The sequence below is a fragment of the Salvelinus alpinus genome, chromosome 6 (assembly GCF_045679555.1).
Source record: "Salvelinus alpinus chromosome 6, SLU_Salpinus.1, whole genome shotgun sequence".
Classification (NCBI taxonomy): Eukaryota; Metazoa; Chordata; class Actinopteri; order Salmoniformes; family Salmonidae; genus Salvelinus; species Salvelinus alpinus.
This window is the reverse complement of record NC_092091.1, coordinates 76,053,951-76,080,380: the sequence shown is the minus strand read 5'-3', so window position 1 is coordinate 76,080,380 and position 26,430 is coordinate 76,053,951. Positions and strand designations below refer to the sequence as shown.

The 26,430-nt window shown below is 41.8% G+C and overlaps 1 protein-coding gene across 3 annotated transcripts; it reads right to left on the bottom strand.

The window, feature by feature from the left end:
• Positions 1 to 521: 521 nt before the first annotated feature.
• LOC139579379 (C-type lectin domain family 4 member E-like) lies at positions 522 to 17,112 on the bottom strand. 3 transcript variants are annotated; one of them, XM_071407958.1, is made up of 6 exons: positions 17,003 to 17,107; positions 16,110 to 16,205; positions 7,248 to 7,370; positions 6,996 to 7,138; positions 6,622 to 6,725; positions 522 to 1,807 (listed from the first exon to the last, which is right to left on the bottom strand). In XM_071407958.1, exons 1-6 carry the CDS (start codon positions 17,103 to 17,105, stop codon positions 1,639 to 1,641), a joined length of 738 nt encoding a protein of 245 aa, XP_071264059.1. In that variant the 5' UTR covers positions 17,106 to 17,107; the 3' UTR covers positions 522 to 1,638. The 3 variants fall into 3 exon arrangements, with proteins under 3 accessions (XP_071264059.1, XP_071264060.1, XP_071264061.1); XM_071407959.1 differs by lacking the exons at positions 16,110 to 16,205; positions 17,003 to 17,107 and adding exons at positions 10,292 to 10,387; positions 12,620 to 12,981; XM_071407960.1 differs by lacking the exon at positions 16,110 to 16,205 and having other exon boundaries at positions 17,003 to 17,112.
• Between the last annotated feature and the right edge of the window lie 9,318 nt (positions 17,113 to 26,430).

Below are 26,430 nucleotides of genomic sequence, written 5' to 3'. Positions count from 1 at the left end.
CCTTTTTGAAAAAGGACCCTTCTTTCAAGAGGACTCTGCCCCTATCTCTCATTCAGTCTTCTCTCAGAGGACTCACACCCCTTTTTGAAAAAGGACCCTTCTTTCAAGAGGACTCTGCCCCTATCTCTCATTCAGCCTTCTCTCAGAGGACTCACACCCCTTTTTGAGAAAGGACCCTTCTTTCAAGAGGACTCTAGCCCTATCTCTCATTCACTGAGCTCGCTATTTTCTTAAAACTTAGCGCTCATTTTCTTAAAACTAAGCTTGTTAACCCATGATCAAAGAATCCAGGTCTTATCTAAATGTGTTTAGGATAGAGTAGACAGTCTCCCCTGCTCCAGTGATTACAGGAGGGTTTCATCTGCTCCAACCTCTATGTGGAGTGAGAATTCCCTGTGCATGGTTGACCTGTCTTCACTCTGGAATCAGTTGAAGACTGCCATTATCCATCCCATCCTCGTTGCCAAGAGTTGTAAAGGAAATTCTGCTCCATGTACAAACAAGTGACCACAGGAAACTTCTTTGATCAGAGGTTAGTTTGTTTAATAAGGATTGCAAGCCGGATTGCAAGCCGGGGTATACACTTACAGTAATTTGCATGTAACACACTCAGCACAAAATATGGTGTTTTCCCTTTTTATCCCCTACTGAGGATCACCCCACCCGGGGTGATGTCCCTTAACAGTAATACCATATAAGCTCATAATTAATAGTTGCTAATACAAAGATGTCTCTGCTAGGCAGAGTTCAGCTTATTGTGTTATTTGCAGTTAGTTTCCCAATCACTCTTCCTGTTATTGCTATCATGTGCAAGCAGAAGTAAGACTGGAACATAGTATCAACAGGAACTCTTAGTTCCCTTTATCCATCTGTTACCCAAAGTATAGTTTCAACACACAGCCATATGACTTTAACAGCTTCTATCTCAAGGCCATCAGACTGTTAAACAGCCACCACTAACATTTAGTGGCCGCTGCCAACATACTGACTCAACTCCAGCCACTTTAATAATGGGAATTGATGGAAATTATGTAAAAATGTATCATTAGCCACTTTAAACAATGGCACTTAATATAATGTTTACATACCCTATATCACTCATCTCATATGTATATACTGTACTCTATATCGTCTACTGCATCTTGCCATCTTTATGTAATACATGTATCACTAGCCACTTTAAACTATGCCACTTTATGTTTATATACCCTACATTACTCATCTCATATGTATATACTGTACTCTATACCATCTACTGCATCTTGCCTATGCCGTTCTGTACCATCACTCATTCATATATCTTTATGTACATATTCTTTATCCCTTTACACTTGTGTGTATAAGGTAGTAGTTGTGGAATTGTTAGGTTAGATTACTTGTTGGTTATTACTGCATTGTCGGAACTAGAAGCACAAGCATTTCGCTACACTCGCATTAACATCTGCTAACCATGTGTATGTGACAAATAAAATTTGATTTGATTTGTACAGTTGACCTTTTCATGCACTTGCAAGGTCTATCACTGATTCTTAATCTCAAGCAAAACATTAATCATTGTACATTTGCAATCACCGGTAGAATTGTAATGTACAGATATTATAAAATTCCTTTCAGTCCTCCCACCAGCCTCCTCTGTTGTCATGGTGTTGTTTCCACTTTCTCACAAATCCAGTAACGATTGTTTAAACATGACAGGTCATTCCATGCCTTTACAGGACGCCATGTTACTGTGTTCAGCTCAACACAGTCCTCCTTCCGATTTGCTGGGTTGTCACCACCATTATCAGGCTGCTGTGTGTGCCAGTAACTACAGGGTAAACAAGACAGAGAAAATAAAATCATAAACATTGTATTTTGTCACATGAGCGAAATAGAACAGGTGTAGACTTTACCATGAAATGTTTAGTTACGGGTCCTTCCCAACAATGCAGAGTTAAACAGTAAGAAGTAAATGAGTAAAACATTTGCTAAATAAAAATGAAAATAATAACACAAAATAAAAAGTGACTAGGCAATTAGGACAGATAATAAACAGAGTAGCAGAGCGAGTGTGAAGAATGTGAAAGTGTGGGTGGACGTGTTAAATACTATATCTAGGGGGTTAAGGTTAGAATTAGTATAGGGTTAGTGTTAGGAGCTAGGGTTAGTTTTAGGGTTATGGTTAGAGTTAGGTTTAGGGTTATGATTAGGTTTAGAGTAAGAGCACGGGTTAGGGATAATACGATTTTAAATGGGACTGATTTGTGGGGTCAATATACGTGTGTGTGTGTTTTGTGTGTACATGTATGTGTGTATTTGAGTATCAGTGTAAGTATGTGTGAGTGTGTGGGTAGAGTCTAGTGAGTGTGTGGGTAGAGTCTAGTGAGTGTGTGGGTAGAGTCTAGTGAGTGTGTGGGTAGAATCTAGTGAGTGTGTGGGTAGAGTCTAGTGATTGTGTGGGTAGAGTCTAGTGAGTGTGTGGGTAGAGTCTAGTGAGTGTGTGGGTAGAGTCTAGTGAGTGTGTGGGTAGAGTCTAGTGAGTGTGTGGGTAGAGTCTAGTGAGTGTGTGGGTAGAATCTAGTGAGTGTGTGGGTAGAGTCTAGTGAGTGTGTGGGTAGAGTCTAGTGATTGTGTGGGTAGAATCTAGTGAGTGTGTGGCTAGAGTCTAATGAGTGTGTGGGTATAGTCTAGTGAGTGTGTGGGTAGAGTCTAATGAGTGTGTGGGTAGAGTCTAGTGAGTATGTGGGTAGAGTCTAATGAGTGTGTGGGTAGAGTCTAATGAGTGTGTGGGTAGAGTCTAATGAGTGTGTGGGTATAGTCTAGTGAGTGTGTGGGTAGAGTCTAGTGAGCGTATGGGTAGAGTCTAGTGAGCGTATGGGTAGAGTCTAGTGAGTGTGTTGGTAGAGTCTAGTGAGCGTGTGGGTAGAGTCTAGTGAGCGTGTGGGTAGAGTCTAGTGAGTGTGTGGCTAGAGTTTCGTGAGTGTGTGGGTAAAGTCTAGTGAGTGTGTGGCTAGAGTCTAGTGAGTGTGTGGGTAAAGTCTAGTGAGTGTGTGGCTAGAGTCTAGTGAGTGTGTTGGTAGAGTCTAGTGAGCGTGTGGGTAGAGTCTAGTGAGTGTGTTGGTAGAGTCTAGTGAGCGTGTGGGTAGAGTCTAGTGAGCGTGTGGGTAGAGTCTAGTGAGTGTGTGGCTAGAGTCTAGTGAGCGTGTGGGTAGAGTCTAGTGAGTGTGTTGGTAGAGTCTAGTGAGCGTGTGGGTAGAGTCTAGTGAGCGTGTGGGTAGAGTCTAGTGAGTGTGTGGCTAGAGTTTCGTGAGTGTGTGGGTAAAGTCTAGTGAGTGTGTGGCTAGAGTCTAGTGAGTGTGTGGGTAAAGTCTAGTGAGTGTGTGGCTAGAGTCTAGTGAGTGTGTGGGTAGAGTCTAGTGAGTGTGTGGGTAAAGTCTAGTGAGTGTGTGGCTAGAGTCTAGTGAGTGTGTGGGTAGAGTCTAGTGAGTATGTGGGTAAAGTCTAGTGAGTGTGTGGCTAGAGTCTAGTGAGTGTGTGGGTAAAGTCTAGTGAGTGTGTGGCTAGAGTCTAGTGAGTGTCTGGGTAAAGTCTAGTGAGTGTGCATAGAGTCAGTGTTAAAAAAACAAAAAAATGGGGTCATTGTAAATACAGACATGTTTTAATTTAATTACATTTTAAGATATGTCTTTAGTGTTTGTGGAAAGACACCAATGAGTGGAAACAATGCTTTTTATGAACATGATTTGAAGCAACATGTAATTTGTTAAAAGTCTCTATCACACCTGGATGGTCAAGTCTCACCTTATGGTCATTGGATTATGAACAACCCAGAGAATCCGTCCTACTCCTTACAATGTGGTTATTGTTATTACATAGCAGTAGTCTCTTACCTTGGGGTGGTCAGTGTTATTATAGAGCAGTAGTCTCTTACCTTGGGGTGGTCAGTGTTATTAGAGCAGTAGTCTCTTACCTTGGGGTGGTCAGTGTTATTATAGAGCAGTAGTCTCTTACCTTGGGGTGGTCAGTGTTATTATAGAGCAGTAGTCTCTTACCTTGGGGTGGTCAGTGTTATTAGAGCAGTAGTCTCTTACCTTGGGGTGGTCAGTGTTATTATAGAGCAGTAGTCTCTTACCTTGGGGTGGTCAGTGTTATTATAGAGCAGTAGTCTCTTACCTTGGGGTGGTCAGTGTTATTAGAGCAGCAGTCTCTTACCTTGGGGTGGTCAGTGTTATTATAGAGCAGTAGTCTCTTACCTTGGGGTGGTCAGTGTTATTATAGCAGTAGTCTCTTACCTTGGGATGGTCAGTGTAATTATAGAGCAGTAGTCTCTTACCTTGGGGTGGTCAGTGTTATTATAGAGCAGTAGTCTCTTACCTTGGGGTGGTCAGTGTTATTATAGAGCAGTAGTCTCTTACCTTGGGGTGGTCAGTGTTATTATAGAGCAGTAGTCTCTTACCTTGGGGTGGTCAGTGTTATTATAGAGCAGTAGTCTCTTACCTTGGGGTGGTCAGTGTTATTATAGAGCAGTAGTCTCTTACCTTGGGGTGGTCAGTGTTATTATAGAGCAGTAGTCTCTTACCTTGGGGTGGTCAGTGTTATTATAGCAGTAGTCTCTTACCTTGGGATGGTCAGTGTTATTATAGAGCAGTAGTCTCTTACCTTGGGGTGGTCAGTGTTATTACAGAGCAGTAGTCTCTTACCTTGGGGTGGTCAGTGTTATTACAGAGCAGTAGTCTCTTACCTTGGGGTGGTCAGTGTTATTAGAGCAGTAGTCTCTTACCTTGGGGTGGTCAGTGTTATTAGAGCAGTAGTGTCTTACCTTGGGGTGGTCAGTGTTATTACAGAGCAGTAGTATATTACCTTGGGGTGGTCAGTGTTATTAGAGCAGTAGTGACTTACCTTGGGGTGGTCAGTGTTATTAGAGCAGTAGTCTCTTACCTTGGGGTGGTCAGTGTTATTACAGAGCAGTAGTCTCTTACCTTGGAGTGGTCAGTGTTATTATAGAGCAGTAGTCTCTTACCTTGGGGTGGTCAGTGTTATTAGAGCAGTAGTGTCTTACCTTGGGGTGGTCAGTGTTATTAGAGCAGTAGTGTCTTACCTTGGGGTGGTCAGTGTTATTATAGAGCAGTAGTCTCTTACCTTGGGGGGGTCAGTGTTATTATAGAGCAGTAGTCTCTTACCTTGGGGTGGTTAGTGTTCTTATAGAGCAGTAGTCTCTTACCTTGGGGTGGTCAGTGTTCTTATAGAGCAGTAGTCTTGTCACGTTCCTGACCTGTTTTCCTTTGTTTGTGTATGTGTTTAGTTGGTCAGGGCGTGAGTTGGGGTGGGCATTCTATGTTATGTGTTTCTATGTTGGGTTAAATGTGTTGCCTGATATGGTTCTCAATTAGAGGCAGGTGTTTGACGTTTCCTCTGATTGAGAACCATATTAAGGTAGGCTGTTCTCACTGTTTGTTTGTGGGTGATTGTTCCTGTGTCTGTGTCTATTGCACCACACGGGACTATTTCGTTTGTTCGTTCGTGTAGTCTGTACCTGTTCGTGCGTTCTTCGTGTCTTTATGTAAGTTCTCAAGTTCAGGTCTGTCTACGTCGTTTTGTTGTTTTGTATTATTCAAGTGTTCTTTGTGTGTTCGTCTTTGCTTTATTAATAAATTCATTATGTCATCGTACAACGCTGCGTTTTGGTCCGACTCTTACTCCTCCTCTTCATCCGAGGAGGAGAAATTAGACAGCCGTTACAAGTCTCTTACCTTGGGGTGGTCAGTGTTATTATAGAACAGTAGTCTCTTACCTTGGGGTGGACAGTGTTATTACAGCAGTAGTATCTTACCTTGGGGTGGTCAGTGTTATTAGATTAGTAGTCTCTTATGTTGGGGTGGTCAGTGTTAATATAGAGCAGTAGTGTCTTACCTTGGGGTGGGTAGTGTTATTATAGAGCAGTAATCTCTTACCTTGGGGTGGTCAGTGTTATTATAGAGCAGTAGTCTCTTACCTTGGGGTGGTCAGTGTTATTATAGAGCAGTAGTCTCTTACCTTGGGGTGGTCAGTGTTATTATAGAGCAGTATTGTCTTACCTTGGGGTAATCAGTCTTATTACAGCAGTAGTCTCTTACCTTGGGGTGATCAGTGTTATTACAGCAGTAGTCTCTTACCTTGGGGTGGACAGTGTTATTACAGCAGTAGTGTCTTACCTTGGGGTGGTCAGTGTTATTATAGAGCAGTAGTCTCTTACCTTGGGGTGGTCAGTGTTATTATAGAGCAGTAGTCTCTTACCTTGGGGTGGTCAGTGTTATTATAGAGCAGTAGTCTCTTACCTTGGGGTGGTCAGTGTTATTAGAGCAGTAGTCTCTTACCTTGGGGTGGTCAGTGTTATTATAGAGCAGTAGTCTCTTACCTTGGGGTGGTCAGTGTTATTAGAACAGTAGTGTATTACCTTGGGTTGGTCAGTGTTATTATAGAGCAGTAGTGTATTACCTTGGGGTGGTCAGTGTTATTAGAGCAGTAGTGTCTTACCTTGGGTTGGTCAGTGTTATTATAGAGCAGTAGTCTCTTACCTTGGGATGGTCAGTGTTATTACAACAGTAGTCTCTTACCTTGGGGTGGTCAGTGTTATTATGTTATTATGGAGCAGTAGTGTCTTACCTTGGGGTGGTCAGTGGGGTGCCGTCCACCCATTTCCAGGTCCCCTCAGTAACAGAGTCAGTCAGACCAATCCAGGCTCTCTTATTGAAGCCAAAGAGAAACTCCTGTTGGTGAGAAAGATACTGATATTGTCAACTACTATAGACTATATGTGTTAAATACTGTAAGATGCATTACTTACCAAGAGATGTTTGATCATAACTCCCCCGCCATTTCTCTCACTCACTCACTCACTCACTCACTCACTCACTCACTCACTCACTCACTCACTCACTCACTCACTCACTCACCTACTCACTCACTCACTCACTCACTCACTCACTCACTCACTCACTCACTCACTCACTCACTCACTCACTCACTCACTCACTCACCTGTTCCATATCACTGTTTACGATCACCAGGTCTGCTCCTCTCTCCAGACAGTCCTGTCTGCTCTCCTTCCAGGGTTTTTTCACAGTAGACAGGAAGTACCAACTGGATTCAAACTGCTGCCAGCCTTCAGGACAGGTTTGTTCTACAAGACAGAAACATGAATTATCATCTTATTATTCTGCACCTGTTATTGTAGAATACAAACACAAGTTGACTATGTGATGTTATGATCATTTATTAGGTGAACTCACTCAGATTAGAGAACTTTGTCATGAGATAATCTCTTTCCTTCTGTAGCTGGTCTCTCTCTTCAGTCAGGGTGTTGCAACTGGTCTGTAGCTGGTCTCTCTCTTCAGTCTCATTGCCTCTGTTATCTGGAAAGGATTGATACATATAGCTCCTGGTTAATTCACTCACAAAACAGTAATTCAATAATATCTAAATGCATATTCCCATGATAATGACTCAGATGATTGGCTTGCAGTGTGGACATTTCACCAGTAAAATGTGATGAATTATCATTCAAGATTGACATGGATGTTTACAGTCTATTTTGAAATGAGCTGTTCCTGACTTGGTGTAGGACATAGAACATTTTCTTGAGACAATGTGGATATAGTCAGACGTTGTTATCTGAGGATGCATTTTATGTGTATTCTATAAAGAGATTCAAAAGGTGTCATCTGTCGGTACAAACTCTGATTCAGACATGATGATGTCATAAACAAGTATCACTACACCACTGGTTACAAAAGACATGATTGACATCAGGGAAAAGAGGAGAGACAATCACCTGATCATTGATGTTGATGAATGATGTAAATCTGCTAGTTAGCTAGATCAATCATTCTTTCACTGATTGGGATTTAGTCTTTAATACTCACAAATAATAACTTCATAACATAGCCTGACCTTCATGGTCCCGCTTTAAATCACCTTCAGCTTATGAAGGCTTTTATACATCCTTCGTAATGCTTTCATAAGCACTACATAAATGTGTTATATAGCATCTATAAGTATATGTCATGCTTTATAAAGGGTTCATAAACATGGCCTAACTGTGTGACAATATCTCCCATGTCAAATGTGACATCACCCACTATGTTGAATATGATATAAACATATAAAGGGTGACATGCTGTGCTGAAGGATGACACACGCTCTAAAGTTAAGTTTAGACACCTAATCTCGTTCCCAGACACTTCCGCCCAAATGCTTGGAAGGTCTGGTAGATCTACGCATCAAACTTGGCCTTCATTAGTTAGGTTAGATTAAAAGTACATTTTAAGAAGAGAAATTAGGGCTTAGCCATAATTATGACTTTGTGGCCGTGTTAACTAGTGACGACCAGGGGGAATGTATTTGCTAGCAAAGGACATGGCCTAATGGCAAATATTTTACTCAGTAAGGTCACTTACATAGAATTCTATTGTCACTCCAACTAAGGCCAACTTTGAATGGTTGATATCCCAGGCTTATACAGTGCATTCGGAAAGTATTCAGACCCTTTGACTTTCTTACAGCCTTATCTACAATGTATGAAATTGTTTTCTCCCCTCATCAATCTACACAAAATAACACATAATGACAAAGCGAAAAACAGTTTTGTAGAAATGTTTGCAACTTTATTATAAATAATTAAACAGAAATATCACATTTACATAAGTATTTAGACCCTTTACTCAGCACTTTGTTGAAGCACCTTTGGCAGCGATTACAGACTTGAGGCTTATTGGGTATGATTCTACAAGCTTGGCACACCTTTATTTGGGGAGTTTCTCCCATTTTTCTCTGTAGATCCTCTCGACCTCTGTTAGGTTGGATGGGGAGCATCGCTGCACAGATATTAAGTCTCTCCAGAGGTGTTCGATTGGGTTCAAGTCCGGGCTTTGGCTGGGCCACCGAAGGATATTCAAAGACTTGTCCCGAAGCCATTCCTGCGTTGTCTGTCATGTGCCTTTTAGTGAGGAGTGGCTTCCGTCTGGCCACTCCACCATAAAGGCCTGATTGGTGGAGTGCTACATAGATGGTTGTCCTTCTGGAAGGTTCTCCCATCTCCACAGAGGAACTCTGGAGCTTTGTCAGAGTGACCATCAGGTTCTTGGTCACCTCCCTGACCAAGGCCCTTCTCCCCCTATTGCTAATTTTGGCCAGGTGGCAAGCTCTAGGAAGAGTCTTGGTGTTTCCAAACTCCTTCCATTTAGGAATGATGGAGGCCACTGTGTTCTTGGGGACCTTCAATGCTGCAGACATTTCTTTGTACCCTTCCCCAGATATGTGCCTCGACACAATCCTGTCTCCGAGCTCTATGGACAATTCCTTTGACCTCGTGGCTTGGTTTTTGCTCTGACATGCACTGTCAACTATGGGACCTTTATATAGACAGGTGTATGCCTTTCCAAATCATGTCCAATCAATTGATTTTACCACAGGTGGACTCCAATCAAGTTGTAGAAACATCTCAAGGATGATCAATGGAAACAGGATGCACCTGAGCTCAATTTCGAGTCTCAAAGCAAAGGGTCTGAATACTTATGTATATAAGGTATTTATGTTTTGTTTTTTTATACATTTGGAAAAATATATATTAACCTGTTTTCACTTTGTCATTATGCGGTGTGTAGATTGATTCAATATTTTTTTCCCCTCATCAATTTTAGAATAAGGCTGTAACGTAACAAAATGTGGAAAAAGTGAAGACGTCTGAATACTTCCCGAATACACTGTAGACATGGTTTGTGTACTCAAGTGTACTCAATGATTGGCTATGAAAAGCCAACTGACATTTACTCCTGAGGTGCTGACCTGTTGCACCCTTGACAACTACTGTGATTATTATTTTTTGACCATACTGGTCATTTATGAACATTTGAACATCTTGGCCATGTTCTGTTATAATCTCCACCAGGCACAGCCAGAAGAGGACTGGCCACCCCTCAGAGCCTGGTTCCTCTCTAGGTTTCTTCCTAGGTTCTTCCTAGGCCTTTCTAGGGAGTTTTTCCTAGCCACCGTGCTTCTACACCTGCATTGCTTGCTGTTTGTGGTTTTAGGCTGGGTTTCTGTACAGCACTTTGAGATATCAGCTGATGTAAGAAGGGCTATATAAATACATTTGATTTGATTTGATTTGAAGCAGAGCTGATGCAGTTTTTTTGTTTTTGTTGACACATTTTTGTCAGTGCTTGACTTTGACTGAAATCGGTTCCGGTACGCAGTCCCAAATGGCTCCCTGTTCCCTACATAGTGCACTGTCAAAAGTACTGTGCTAATAGGGTTTCATTTGGGCCTCACTCACAGAAAGCCAGTCTCAGGGAGATGTTGAGAATGACTTGTAGAACACACAGCACTCCTAAACCCACAGCAGCCATCCTGTAGAGTCTTAGTCTTCCATCTGCAGAGAAACACACACACACACATACACCATCCTACATTATGACTAAAAACAGAACAAACATCATCCTACATCACTACTGATTATCATTAGAATTCCGATAACCAAACCCCCCTACCCCCCAATTTAGGGTTGGTAGCGACCGTTTGCTCAAGAGTGCTGTCATCTCAATTCTCATAAACAGGAAGCTACTTTATGAAGAAATTACCATAATTACACAATATAGCTAAAGCATGACTTAAAGAGGATATCTGCGATTGCTGCTTACATTTTTGGGACTTTGAAAAGTATTCTTCATTCTTCATGAATGTAACTTATAAATGAGCTTAGTTTTACTTTCTAAACCCATCAGGACCCCAAATATCAGCTTGTTCTACCATGGAACTGTTAACAAACACTGTGTAGTCTCAGATGGGTAAAACTATCATTTTGATCTCATGGACGGACAGTCCTTGCATACTTAGTTCTGTCTATGAATTACATACAGTACCAGTCATACATACTGTAGCTCTGTTTATGAATTACATACAGTACCAGTCATACATAGTTCTGTCTATGAATTACATACAGTACCAGTCATACATAGTTCTGTCTATGAATTACATACTGTACCAGTCATACATAGTTCTGTCTATGAATTACATACAATACCAGTCATACATAGTTCTGTCTATGAATTACATACAGTACCAGTCATACATAGTTCTGTCTATGAATTACATACAGTACCAGTCATACATACTGTAACCCTGTCTATGAATTACATACAGTACCAGTCATACATAGTTCTGTCTATGAATTACATACAGTACCAGTCATACATACTGTAACCCTGTCTATGAATTACATACAGTACCAGTCATACATAGTTCTGTCTATGAATTACATCCAGTACCAGTCATACATAGTTCTGTCTATGAAATACATACAGTACCAGTCATACATACTGTAGCTCTGTCTATGAATTACATACTGTACCAGTCATACATACTGTAGTTCTGTCTATGAATTACATACAGTACCAGTCATACATAGCTCTTTCTATGAATTTGAGCGTGGTTACATTTCTCTGAGAAGAAAAAACAGGCAGGTCACCAGGTGCACAGAGCCTGTTTCAGGTTACCAGACCCTCAGCTGTTGACCAATAACAGGCAGGTCACCAGGTGCACAGAGCCTGTTTCAGGTTACCAGACCCTCAGCTGTTGACCAATAACAGGCAGGTCACCAGGTGCACAGAGCCTGTTTCAGGTTACCAGACCCTCAGCTGTTGACCAATAACAGGCAGGTCACCAGGTGCACAGAGCCTGTTTCAGGTTACCAGCCCCTCAGCTGTTTACTAATAACAGGCAGGTCACCAGGTGCACAGAGCCTGTTTCAGGTTACCAGACTCTCAGCTGTTGACCAATAACAGGCAGGTCACCAGGTGCACAGAGCCTGTTTCAGGTTACCAGACCCTCAGCTGTTTACCAATAACAGACAGGTCACCAAGTGCACAGAGCCTGTTTCAGGTTACCAGACCCTCAGCTGTTGACCAATAACAGGCAGGTCACCAGGTGCACAGAGCCTGTTTCAGGATACCAGACCCTCAGCTGTTTACCAATAACAGGCAGGTCACCAGGTGCACAGAGCCTGTTTCAGGTTACCAGACCCTCAGCTGTTTACCAATAACAGGCAGGTCACCAGGTGCACAGAGCCTGTTTCAGGTTACCAGACCCTCAGCTGTTTACCAATAACAGACAGGTCACCAGGTGCACAGAGCCTGTTTCAGGTTACCAGACCCTCAGCTGTTTACCAATAACAGACAGGTCACCAGGTGCACAGAGCCTGTTTCAGGTTACCAGACCCTCAACTGTTTACCAATAACAGGCAGGTCACCAGGTGCACAGAGCCTGTTTCAGGTTACCAGACCCTCAACTGTTTACCAATAACAGGCAGGTCACCAGGTGCACAGATTATTAAATAGTAGTTCCAATAGTTCCAATAACTGAATTTAAACAATAAATTGAATTGATGCATTTTAGTGTTTGTGGCCCCAGCAGGTTGTAAACCCCAGGCTCTGTACCAACTGAACCACCCAGAAGACAGAACAATAAAACATGTACAAGTGTTTTTCTATGATGTGATATTAGTGTGTGTGCACGTGTCAGCATACGTGAGTGCGTTCGGTTTGTGCGTTCATACCTGTCTGCATCTGTGTGTGTGTGAGAGGGAGAGAAAGATCATTCTTTGTACCTGAGAGATGAGTCTCAGTCTTCACGTTCCTCTTGCTTCTTCCGGTTTTCTTCATTAACTTTGTTTAATTCAATCACCTGTTTGTTGACGTAGTCGGCCATCTTAACTAACCGTACAGAATATCAATGATTACCCCAATCAATGAATTAATCAACTAATTCAGTCTGTCTGACCTTTTATTGTAGTATATATGATTTTAACTTTTACTTATAGTATTAACTTACTAATGATTACCTTTCTAACTGACTCCTAATGGTAATATCTACTGTATGATTCTAAATTCAGTGACTAGTAGTTGAGTAGTTGCTCTGATATGGGTCTCCATTGGTGTCTCTAATGTCTGTCAGTGGTGCACTGCAGTTGAAAGAATGTTTTAAGTATCCAATCACTTTCAAGCAAGACGTCATATTTCGCAATAACTATACGTGACATTGTTCATAAGGAAGTGACATTATGGCTCGCACTCCGTGACTCACATTCAATCAGGAAGCTGGTAGAACTCAGAGATGGTTCCTTTATTTATTCATCTGTGCCTTTGTTCTTCTTATTCTAAAAGTTATTTATGATTATAATTGATAAGGAAATGTAAAAATATATAAATAAACTTAGCAGAAGCACGGGAAGTCACATGACATGTTGCTACTAAAAAGAGCTAGAGGTAGAGAGAGAGAGATTTGTGTACAGCCTACAAGAAATGCTACATAATGAACTGTACATTTTAAGATTGACAATAGGTATTGAGTGATATATACCTAATTTGTTTTGTGTGCATGAATAATTCAGTGTGTGTGTGTGTGTGTGTGTGTGTGTGTGTGTGTGTGTGTGTGTGTGTGTGTGTGTGTGTGTGTGTGTGTGTGTGTGTGTGTGTGTGTGTGTGTGTGTGTGTGTGTGTGTGTGTGTGTGTGTGTGTGCACGTACCTTTCTCTCCAACGTCTCGTTCATAGAGCCATTCTACCAAAATATATAATCGGTCTTAAGATACAGTAAACAGTTCCTTAAACAGCAGTACCCACAAGAGGACTTTGTCACAGATCCAGTACTGTGGATATGAAACACTAATAGTCCCACCATTCTCTGTAGCCTGATGACCAGTAACGTACCACCACACAGTTCTCCACTCCACCACCACACAGTTCTCCACTCCACCACCACACAGTTCTCCACTCCACCACCACACAGTTCTCAACTCCACCACCACACAGTTCTCCACTCCACCACCACACAGTTCTCCACTCCACCACCACACAGTTCTCCACTCCACCACCACACAGTTCTCCACTCCACCACCACACAGTTCTCCACTCCACCACCACACAGTTCTCAACTCCACCACCACACAGTTCTCCACTCCACCACCACACAGTTCTCCACTCCACCACCACACAGTTCTCCACTCCACCACCACACAGTTCTCCACTCCACCACCACACAGTTCTCCACTCCACCACCACACAGTTCTCAACTCCACCACCACACAGTTCTCCACTCCACCACCACACAGTTCTCCACTCCACCACCACACAGTTCTCAACTCCACCACCACACAGTTCTCCACTCCACCACCACACAGTTCTCAACTCCACCACCACACAGTTCTCAACTCCACCACCACACAGTTCTCAACTCCACCACCACACAGTTCTCCACTCCACCACCACACAGTTCTCCGCTCCACCACCACACAGTTCTCCGCTCCACCACCACACAGTTCTCCACTCCACCACCACACAGTTCTCCACTCCACCACCACACAGAGTTAGACTGACCACTCTCTCAGAACCTAGAGTATGAACAACACAGAGTTAGACTGACCACTCTCTCAGAACCTAGAGTATGAACAACACAGAGTTAGACTGACCTCTCTCTCAGAACCTAGAGTATGAACAACACAGAGTTAGACTGACCACTCTCTCAGAACATAGAATATGAACAACACAGAGTTAGACTGACCACTCTCTCAGAACCTAGATTATGAACAACACAGAGTTAGACTGACCTCTCTCAGATCCTAGATTATGAACAACACAGAGTTAGACTGACCTCTCTCTCCAGAACCTAGAGTATGAACAACACAGAGTTAGACTGACCACTCTCTCAGAACCTAGAGTATGAACAACACAGAGTTAGACTGACCTCTCTCTCAGAACATATAATATGAACAACACAGAGTTAGACTGACCACTCTCTCAGAACCTAGATTATGAACAACACAGAGTTAGACTGACCTCTCTCAGATCCTAGATTATGAACAACACAGAGTTAGACTGACCTCTCTCTCAGAACCTAGAGTATGAACAACACAGAGTTAGACTGATCTCTCTCTCAGAACCTAGAGTATGAACAACACAGAGTTAGACTGATCTCTCTCTCAGAACCTAGAGTATAAACAACACAGAGTTAGACTGACCTCTCTCAGATCCTAGATTATGAACAACACAGAGTTAGACTGACCTCTCTCTCAGAACCTAGAGTATGAACAACACAGAGTTAGACTGATCACTCTCTCAGACCCTAGAGTATGGTATCTGTCTGTACACAGGTCAATGATACCTCTACTGGTCTCTGTCTGTACACAGGTCAATGATACCACTTCTGGTCTCTGTCTGTACACAGGTCAATGATACCACTTCTGGTCTCTGTCTGTACACAGGTCAATGATACCTCTACTGGTCTCTGTCTGTACACAGTTCAATGATACCTCTGCTGGTCTCTGTCTGTACACAGGTCAATGATACCTCTACTGGCATCTGTCTGTACACAGGTCAATGATACCTCTACTGGTCTCTGTCTGTACACAGGTCAATGATACCACTACTGGTATATGTCTGTACACAGGTCAATGATACCTCTACTGGTCTCTGTCTGTACACAGGTCAATGATACCACTACTGGTCTCTGTCTGTACACAGGTCAATGATACCACTACTGGTATATCTCTGTACACAGGTCAATGATACCTCTACTGGTATCTGTCTGGTCTCTGTCTTGTTCCAGACCAGTGGTGTTGTAACAGGCCTCTAAATGTTTTCTCTCTTCATTAGAGCGGGCTGAAAGAAAGAAAAGAGAAGTTCCTGTGATGTGTTCCAAATGACACTATATTCCTTATATGGTGAGCTGCTTTTGACCAAAACCTTAAGTGCCCCGGTCAAAAGTAGTGTACTTTAAAGAGGATAGGATGATATTTGGGACACGGAGGTTGTGGTATTTTCATAATTTTTTTGTGTCAACAGTTTTGAAAAACTGCTGGTCCCACAAGCTGTGTAATGTCTGTAAGTCTGAATTGTGATCCTTGCTTTGTGAGAACAGAACTATAGTGCGATAATAAAATACATATCGCTCCTAACGGCCAGGGTTAAAGTAATGCACTATACATGGAATAGGCTCCCAAATGACACCCTAGATTCCCAAATGGCACCCTATCCCCTATATTAGTGCACTACGTTTGACCAGTGCACTAATGGAGTGTCATTTGGGACACAGCCTCACTCACAGAAAGCCAGTCTCAGGGAGATGTTGAGAGTGACTTGTAGAACACACAGCACTCCTAAACACACAGCAGCCATCCTGTAGAGCCTTAGTCTTCCATCTGCAGAGAAACACACACAGACACACACACCATCATCCTACATCACTAATGATTATGATTAGAATTCTGAAAGCCAAACATTTCCATTGGTTTTCCCCCATTGAGGGTTGGCAGTAACAGTCTGCTCAAGCTTGTGGTCATCTCACATCAGATAAACAGGAAGCTACTGTATGAAGAAATTTCCAAAATTACACAATTTAGCCGAAGCATGATATAAAGGGTCTATCTGCGATTGCTATATCACATTTTATTTTTGTGCCTCATGAGATTAGTTTAACTTTCTAACCCCATCATGACCCAAAATATAAACTTGTTCTACCATGGAACTGTAAACAAACACTGTGTAGCCTCAGATTGTTGAAACTATCATTTAGATCTCGTGGAGGATCAGTCCTTGCATGCATAGTTCTGTCTATGCATACATTTAAGAGTGGTTTCATTTTTCCAGCCCCAGCAGGGTGTTTACTGTGTTGTTTAAAAAGGTTATTTTCAATTAATCACATTTAAATAGTTCAAAATAGTTCAATCTTTTTTTCCTATTATGTGGTATTAGTGTGTGTGTGTGTGTGTGTGTGTATGTGTGTGTGTGTGGTGTGTGTGTGTGCGTGTGTGTGTGCGTGAGTGCGTGCGTGCGTTCGGTTTGTGCGTTCGTACCTGCCTGCATCTGAGTGTGTGTGTGTGTGTGTGTGTGTGTGTGTGTGTGTGTGTGTGTGCGTGCGCGCATGCGTACCCGCCTGCCTGCCTGCCTGCCTCTGAGTGTGTGAGAGAGAGACAGATAGATATTTCTTAGTTCTTACCTGAGAGATGGGTCTCAGTCTTCACACTCCTCGTTGCTCTGTTCCGGTTTTCTTCTGTAACTTTCTTTAATTCAATCACCTGTTTGTTGATGTAGTCGGCCATCTTAACTACCCGTACCGAATATCAATGATTACCCCAAAAAATATATTAATCAACTAATTCATTCTGACCTCTTATTGTAATATCTATGATTTTATTTACTTTTACTTGTAGTATTAACTTAGTGTATGATTACCTTTCTAACTGATTCCTAATGGTAATATCTACTGTATGATTACCTTTCTAACTGACTCCTAATGGTAATATCTACTGTATGATTACCTTTCTAACTGACTCCTAATGGTAATATCTACTGTATGATTACCTTTCTAACTGACTCCTAATGGTAATATCTACTGTATGATTACCTTTCTAACTGATTCCTAATGGTAATATCTACTGTATGATTACCTTTCTAACTGACTCCTAATGGTAATATCTACTGTATGATTACCTTTCTAACTGACTCCTAATGGTAATATCTACTGTATGATTACCTTTCTAACTGACTCCTAATGGTAATATCTACTGTATGATTACCTTTCTAACTGATTCCTAATGGTAATATCTACTGTATGATTACCTTTCTAACTGACTCCTAATGGTAATATCTACTGTATGATTACCTTTCTAACTGACTCCTAATGGTAATATCTACTGTATGATTACCTTTCTAACTGACTCCTAATGGTAATATCTACTGTATGATTACCTTTCTAACTGACTCCTAATGGTAATATCTACTGTATGATTACCTTTCTAACTGACTCCTAATGGTAATATCTACTGTATGATTACCTTTCTAACTGACTCCTAATGGTAATATCTACTGTATGATTACCTTTAACTGACTCCTAATGGTAATATCAACTGTATGATTACCTTTCTAACTGACTCCTAATGGTAATATCTACTGTATGATTACCTTTCTAACTGACTCCTAATGGTAATATCTACTGTATGATTACCTTTCTAACTGACTCCTAATGGTAATATCTACTGTATGATTACCTTTCTAACTGATTCCTAATGGTAATATCTACTGTATGATTACCTTTCTAACTGACTCCTAATGGTAATATCTACTGTATGATTACCTTTCTAACTGACTCCTAATGGTAATATCTACTGTATGATTACCTTTCTAACTGACTCCTAATGGTAATATCTACTGTATGATTACCTTTCTAACTGACTCCTAATGGTAATATCTACTGTATGATTACCTTTCTAACTGACTCCTAATGGTAATATCTTGGATTGCGTCACTTCCTGTTGAATCTGCAGACGTGTTGCTGTGCGTTTTGTTGCTGTGCGTTTTGCTGCCAACTTTACTTTGCTAGCTGACAACTTTACGTTTTTTTGTTTTGTTTTTGTTTTTAATTACCGTTTATATTTTTAGTTTTTTTCCATCGCAACTTTTTTCCCTCATTCAACTTTTTCACTCCGGACGCTTTATCTGGACATGGTTCGTCAACACCTTCAACAGCCGAAGCTAAGTAGTAACATAAACATGATGTCTTCTAATTGCAGTCGCTGTACTCATAATATACAGGAGAACGATCGCCTTACGGCGAGAATAGCTGTGCTACAAGCCCAGCTTCAGACGCAATCGTTAGGCAAGGGTAATTTCAGTGTAGGAAAGGAAGAAACAGCGTCTGTGCCACCAGTAAGTACAGATAGTAGTATAAATCCCCCCGCACAGTCCCCGCAGCCGGACAACTTTCTCATGGCTTCTGGAGGGAAACGCTGTAGGAATGCTCAACCGGTGTCGCTTATTCAGCCGACAGAAACTTTCAACCGGTTCTCCCCATTATGTAGCGAGTCGGAGTCTGAGTCTGAGTCTTCTCTTGTCTCTACTCCTCCCGTTACGGGGTCTGAGACGCCGAAGGCTCCCACCATTAGCTCTGACAAATTGAAAACCCTAGTCATTGGCGATTCCATTACCCGCAGTATTAGACTTAAAGCGAATCACCTAGCGATCATACACTGTTTACCAGGGGGCAGGGCTACCGACGTTAAGGCTAATCTAAAGATGGTGCTGGCTAAAGCTAAATCTGGCGAGTGTAGAGAGTATAGAGATATTGTTATCCACGTCGGCACCAACGATGTTAGGATGAAACAGTCAGAGGTCACCAAGTGCAACATAGCTTCAGCGTGTAAATCAGCTAGAAAGATGTGTCGGCATCGAGTAATTGTCTCTGGCCCCCTCCCAGTTAGGGGGAGTGACGAGCTCTACAGCAGAGTCTCAGCACTCAATCGCTGGTTGAAAACTGTTTTCTGCCCCTCCCAAAAGATAGAATTTGTAGATAATTGGCCCTCTTTCTGGGACTCACCCACAAACAGGACCAAGCCTGACCTGCTGAGGAGTGACGGACTCCATCCTAGCTGGAGGGGTGCTCTCATCTTATCTACCAACATAGACAGGGCTCTAACTCCTCTAGCCCCACAATGAAATAGGGTGCAGGCCAGGCAGCAGGCTGTTAGCCAACCTGCCAGCTTAGTGGAGTCTGCCAATAGCACAGTCAGTGTAGTCAGCTCAGCCATACCCATTGAGACTGTGTCTGTGCCTCGACCTAGGTTGGGCAAAACTAAACATGGCGGTGTTCGCCTTAGCAATCTTATTAGGATAAAGACCTCCTCCATTCCTGCCATCATTGAAAGAGATCGTGATACCTCACATCTCAAAATAGGGTTACTTAATGTTAGATCCCTCACTTCAAAGGCAGTCATAGTCAATGAACTAATCACTGATCATAATCTTGATGTGATTGGCCTGACTGAAACATGGCTTAAGCCTGATGAATTTACTGTGTTAAATGAGGCCTCACCTCCTGGTTACACTAGTGACCATATCCCCCGTGCATCCCGCAAAGGCGGAGGTGTTGCTAACATGTACGATAGCAAATTTCAATTTACAAAAAAAAAATGGCGTTTTCGTCTTTTGAGCTTCTAGTCATGAAATCTATGCAGCCTACTCAATCACTTTTTATAGCTACTGTTTACAGGCCTCCTGGGCCATATACAGCGTTCCTCTCTGAGTTTCCTGAATTCCTATCAGACCTTGTAGTCATAGCAGATCATATTCTAATTTTTGGTGATTTTAATATTCACATGGAGAAGTCCACAGACCCACTCCAAAAGTCTTTCGGAGCCATTATCGACTCAGTGGGTTTTGTCCAACATGTCTCTGGACCTACTCACTGCCACAGTCATACTCTGGACCTAGTTTTGTCCCATGGAATAAATGTTGTAGATCTTAATGTTTTTCCACATAATCCTGGACTATCGGACCACCATTTTATTACGTTTGCAATCGCAACAAATAATCTGCTCAGACCCCAACCAAGGAGCATCAAAAGTCGTGCTATAAATTCTCAGACAACACAAAAATTCCTTGATGCCCTTCCAGACTCCTTCTGCCTACCCAAGGACGTCAGAGGACAAAAATCAGTTAACCACCTAACTGAGGAACTCAATTTAACCTTGCGCAATACCCTAGATGCAGTTGCACCCCTAAAAACGAAAAACATTTGTCATAAGAAATTAGCTCCCTGGTATACAGAAAATACCCGAGCTTTGAAGCAAGCTTCCAGGAAATTGGAACGGAAATGGCGCCACACCAAACTGGAAGTCTTCCGACTAGCTTGGAAAGACAGTACCGTGCAGTACCGAAGAGCCCTCACTGCTGCTCGCTCATCCTACTTTTCCAACTTAATCGAGGAAAATAAGAACAATCCAAAATTTCTTTTTGATACTGTTGCGAAACTAACTAAAAAGCAGCATTCCCCAAGAGAGGATGGCTTTCACTTCAGCAGTAATAAATTCATGAACTTCTTTGAGGAAAAGATCATGACCATTAGAAAGCAAATTACGGACTCCTCTTTGAATCTGCGTATTCCTCCAGGGCTTAGCTGTCCTGGATCTGCACAGCTCTGCGAGGGCCTGGGATCGGGAGAGACACTTAAGTGTTTTAGTACTATATCTCTTGACACAATGATGAAAATATTCATGGCCTCTAAACCTTCAAGCTGCATACTGGATCCTATTCCTACTAAACTGCTGAAGGAGCTGCTTCCTGTGCTTGGCCCTCCTATGTTGAACATAATAAACAGCTCTCTATCCACCGGATGTGTACCAAACTCACTAAAAGTGGCAGTGATAAAGCCTCTCTTGAAAAAGCCAAACCTTGACCCGGAAAATATAAAAAACTATCGGCCTATATCGAATCTTCCATTCCTCTCAAAGATTTTAGAAAAAGCTGTTGCGCAGCAACTCACTGCCTTTCTGAAGACAAATAATGTATACGAAATGCTTCAGTCTGGTTTTAGACCCCATCATAGCACTGAGACTGCACTTGTGAAGGTGGTAAATGACCTTTTAATGGCGTCAGACCGAGGCTCTGCATCTGTCCTCGTGCTACTAGACCTTAGTGCTGCCTTTGACACCATCGATCACCACATTCTTTTGGAGAGACTGGAAACCCAAATTGGTCTACACGGACAAGTTCTGGCCTGGTTTAGATCTTACCTGTCGGAAAGATATCAGTTTGTCTCTGTGAATGGTCTGTCCTCTGACAAATCAACTGTACATTTCGGTGTTCCTCAAGGTTCCGTTTTAGGACCACTATTGTTTTCACTATATATTTTACCTCTTGGGGATGTTATTCGAAAACATAATGTTAACTTTCACTGCTATGCGGATGACACACAGCTGTACATTTCAATGAAACATGGTGAAGCCCCAAAATTGCCCTCGCTAGAAGCCTGTGTTTCAGACATAAGGAAGTGGATGGCTGAAAACTTTCTACTTTTAAACTCGGACAAAACAGAGATGCTTGTTCTAGGTCCCAAGAAACAAAGAGATCTTCTGTTAAATCTGACAATTCATCTTGATGGTTGTAAAGTCGTCTCAAATAAAACTGTGAAGGACCTCGGCGTTACTCTTGACCCTGATCTCTCTTTTGACGAACATATCAAGACTGTTTCAAGGACAGCTTTTTTCCATCTACGTAACATTGCTAAAATCAGAAATTTTCTGTCCAAAAATGATGCAGAAAAATTAATCCATGCATTTGTTACTTCTAGGTTAGACTACTGCAATGCTCTACTTTCCGGCTACCCGGATAAAGCACTAAATAAACTTCAGTTAGTGCTAAATACGGCTGCTAGAATCCTGACTAGAACCAAGAAATTTGATCATATTACTCCAGTGCTAGCTTCCCTACACTGGCTTCCTGTTAAGGCAAGGGCTGATTTCAAGGTTTTACTGTTAACCTATAAAGCGTTACATGGGCTTGCTCCTACCTATCTTTCCGAGTTGGTCCTGCCGTACATACCAATACGTACGCTACGGTCACAAGACGCAGGCCTCCTAATTGTCCCTAGAATTTCTAAGCAAACAGCGGGAGGCAGGGCTTTCTCCTATAGATCTCCATTTTTATGGAACAGTCTGCCTACCCATGTGAGAGACGCAGACTCGGTCTCAACCTTTAAGTCTTTACTGAAGACTTATCTCTTCAGTAGGTCATATGATTGAGTGTAGCCTGGCCCAGGAGTGTGAAGGTGAACGGAAAGGCTCTGGAGCAACGAACCGCCCTTGCTGTCTCTGCCAGGCCGGTTCCCCTCTCTCCACTGGGATTCTCTGCTTCTAACCCTGTTACAGGGGCTGAGTCACTGGCTTGCTGGTGCTCTTTCATGCCGTCCCTAGGAGGGGTGCGTCACTTGAGTGGGTTGAGTTACTGACGTGATCTTCCTGTCTGGGTTGGCGCCCCCCCTTGGTTTGTGCTGTGGTGGAGACCTTTGTGGGCTATACTCGGCCTTGTCTCAGGATTGTAAGTTGGTGGTTGAGGATTACCCTCTAGTGGTGCGGGGGCTGTGCTTTGGCAAAGTGGGTGGGGTTATATCCTTCCTATTTGGCCCTGTCCGGGGGTTTCTTCGGATGGGGCCACAGTGTCTCCTGACCGCTCCTGTCTCAGCCTCCAGTATTTATGCTGCAGTAGTTTGTGTCGGGGGGCTAGGGTCAGTTGGTTACCTGGAGTACTTCTCCTGTCTTATCCAGTGTCCTGTGTGAATTTTAAGTATGCTCTCTCTAATTCTCTCGTTCTCTCTTTCTCTCTGAGAACCTGAGCCCTAGGACCATACGTCAGGACTACCGGGCATGATGACACCTTGCTGTCCCCAGTCCGCCTGGCCTTGCTGCTATTCCAGTTTCAACTGTTCTGCCTGTGGTTACGGAACCCCTACCTGTCCCAGACCTGCTGTTTTCAACTCTTAATGATCGGCTATGAAAAGCCAACTGAGATTTATTCCTGATTATTATTTGACCATGCTTGTCATTTATGAACATTTTGAAAATCTTGGCTCTCTCTAATTTTCTCCTTCTCTCTTTCTTTCTCTCGGAGGACCTGAGCCCTAGGACCATACGTCGGGACTACCGGCCGTGGTGACTCCTTGCTGTCCCCAGTCCGCCTGGCCTTGCTGCTATTCCAGTTTCAACTGTTCTGCCTGCGGTTATGGAACCCCTACCTGTCCCAGACCTGCTGTTTTCAACTCTTAATGATCGGCTATGAAAAGCCAACTGAGATTTATTCCTGATTATTATTTGACCATGCTTGTCATTTATGGAAATTTTGAAAATCTTGGCTCTCTCTAATTTTCTCCTTCTCTCTTTCTTTCTCTCGGAGGACCTGGGCCCTAGGACCATGCGTCGGGACTGCCGCCCGTGGTGACTCCTTGCTGTCCCCAGTCCGCCTGGCCTTGCTGCTATTCCAGTTTCAGCTGTTCTGCCTGCGGTTATGGAACCGCTACCTGTCCCAGACCTGTTGTTTTTCAACTCTTGATGATCGGCTATGAAAAGCCAACTGAAAATTATTCATGATTATTATTTGACCATGCTTGTCACTTATGAACATTTTTGAACATCTTGGCATAGTTCTGTTATAATCTCCACCCGGCACAGCCAGAAGAGGACTGGCCACCCCTCATAGCCTGGTTCCTCTCTAGGTTTCTTCCTAGGTTTTGGCCTTTCTAGGGAGTTTTTCCTAGCCACCGTGCTTCTACACCTGCATTACTAGCTGTTTGGGGTTTTAGGCTGGGTGTCTGTACAGCACTTCGAGATATTAGCTGATGTACGAAGGGCTATATAAAATAAAATTGATTGATTGATTGATATCTACTGTATGATTACCTTTCTAACTGACTCCTAATGGTAATATCTACTGTATGATTACCTTTCTAACTGACTCCTAATGGTAATATCTACTGTATGATTACCTTTCTAACTGACTCCTAATGGTAATATCTACTGTATGATTACCTTTCTAACTGACTCCTAATGGTAATATCTACTGTATGATTACCTTTCTAACTGACTCCTAATGGTAATATCTACTGTATGATTACCTTTCTAACTGACTCCTAATGGTAATATCTACTGTATGATTACCTTTCTAACTGACTCCTAATGGTAATATCTACTGTATGATTACCTTTCTAACTGACTCCTAATGGTAATATCTACTGTATGACTACCTTTCTAACTGACTCCTAATGGTAATATCTACTGTATGATTACCTTTCTAACTGACGCCTAATGGTAATATCTACAGTATGATTACCTTTCTAACTGACGCCTAATGGTAATATCTACAGTATGATTACCTTTCTAACTGACTCCTAATGGTAATATCTACTGTATGATTACCTTTCTAACTGACTCCTAATGGTAATATCTACTGTATGATTACCTTTCTAACTGACTCCTAATGGTAATATCTACTGTATGATTACCTTTCTAACTGACTCCTAATGGTAATATCTACTGTATGATTACCTTTCTAACTGACTCCTAATGGTAATATCTACTGTATGATTACCTTTCTAACTGACTCCTAATGGTAATATCTACTGTATGATTACCTTTCTAACTGACTCCTAATGGTAATATCTACTGTATGATTACCTTTCTAACTGACTCCTAATGGTAATATCTACTGTATGATTACCTTTCTAACTGACTCCTAATGTTAATATCTACTGTATGATTACCTTTCTAACTGTCTCCTAATGGTAATATCTACTGTATGATTACCTTTCTAACTGACTCCTAATGGTAATATCTACTGTATGATTACCTTTCTAACTGACTCCTAATGATAATATCTACTGTACGATTACCTTTCTAACTGACTCCTAATGGTAATATCTACTGTATGATTACCTTTCTAACTGACTATAATGATAATATCTACTGTATGATTACCTTTCTAACTGACTACTAACGGTAATATCTACTTTATGATTACCTTTCTAACTGACTCCTAATGGTAATATCTACTGTATGATTACCTTTCTAACTGACTCCTAGTGGTAATATCTACTGTATGATTACCTTTCTAACTGACTCCTAATGGTAATATCTACTGTATGATTACCTTTCTAACTGACTCCTAATGGTAATATCTACTGTATGATTACCTTTCTAACTGACTCCTAATGGTAATATCTACTGTATGATTACCTTTCTAACTGACTCCTAATGGTAATATCTACTGTATGATTACCTTTCTAACTGACTCCTAATGGTAATATCTACTGTATGATTACCTTTCTAACTGACTCCTAATGGTAATATCTACTGTATCATTACCTTTCTAACTGACTCCTAATGGTAATATCTACTGTATGATTACCTTTCTAACTGACTCCTAATGGTAATATCTACTGTATGATTACCTTTCTAACTGACTCCTAATGGTAATATCTACTGTATGATTACCTTTCTAACTGACTCCTAATGATAATATCTACTGTACGATTACCTTTCTAACTGACTCCTAATGGTAATATCTACTGTATGATTACCTTTCTAACTGACTATAATGATAATATCTACTGTATGATTACCTTTCTAACTGACTCCTAATGGTAATATCTACTGTATGATTACCTTTCTAACTGACTCCTAATGGTAATATCTACTGTATGATTACCTTTCTAACTGACTATAATGATAATATCTACTGTATGATTCTAACTTCACTGACTAGTAGTTTAGTAGTTGCTCAGATGTGCATCTCCACCAGGTTCCTCTCTGATCTTTGTCTGTTGTCCACTAACATTGATATATACAATATATATACAAGTATCCAATCACCTTCACTCAGGAAGTTGAACATGACAGGATATTCTAAACACAGTGAAATAACATGATAGGTGCTTGACAACAAGTGTCTGAGGAGCGCAGTCTTTCATCCTATCACTTTGACTGTTCTGTTTGTGGCTTCTCCAGCCTTCAAATGGAGTTCACATTACGTATCTTACTTTCTCTATGCCAGCGATGGACATATAGGGGCTCTTTAATTGTATCTAAGCTGTCTGTGTGTGAC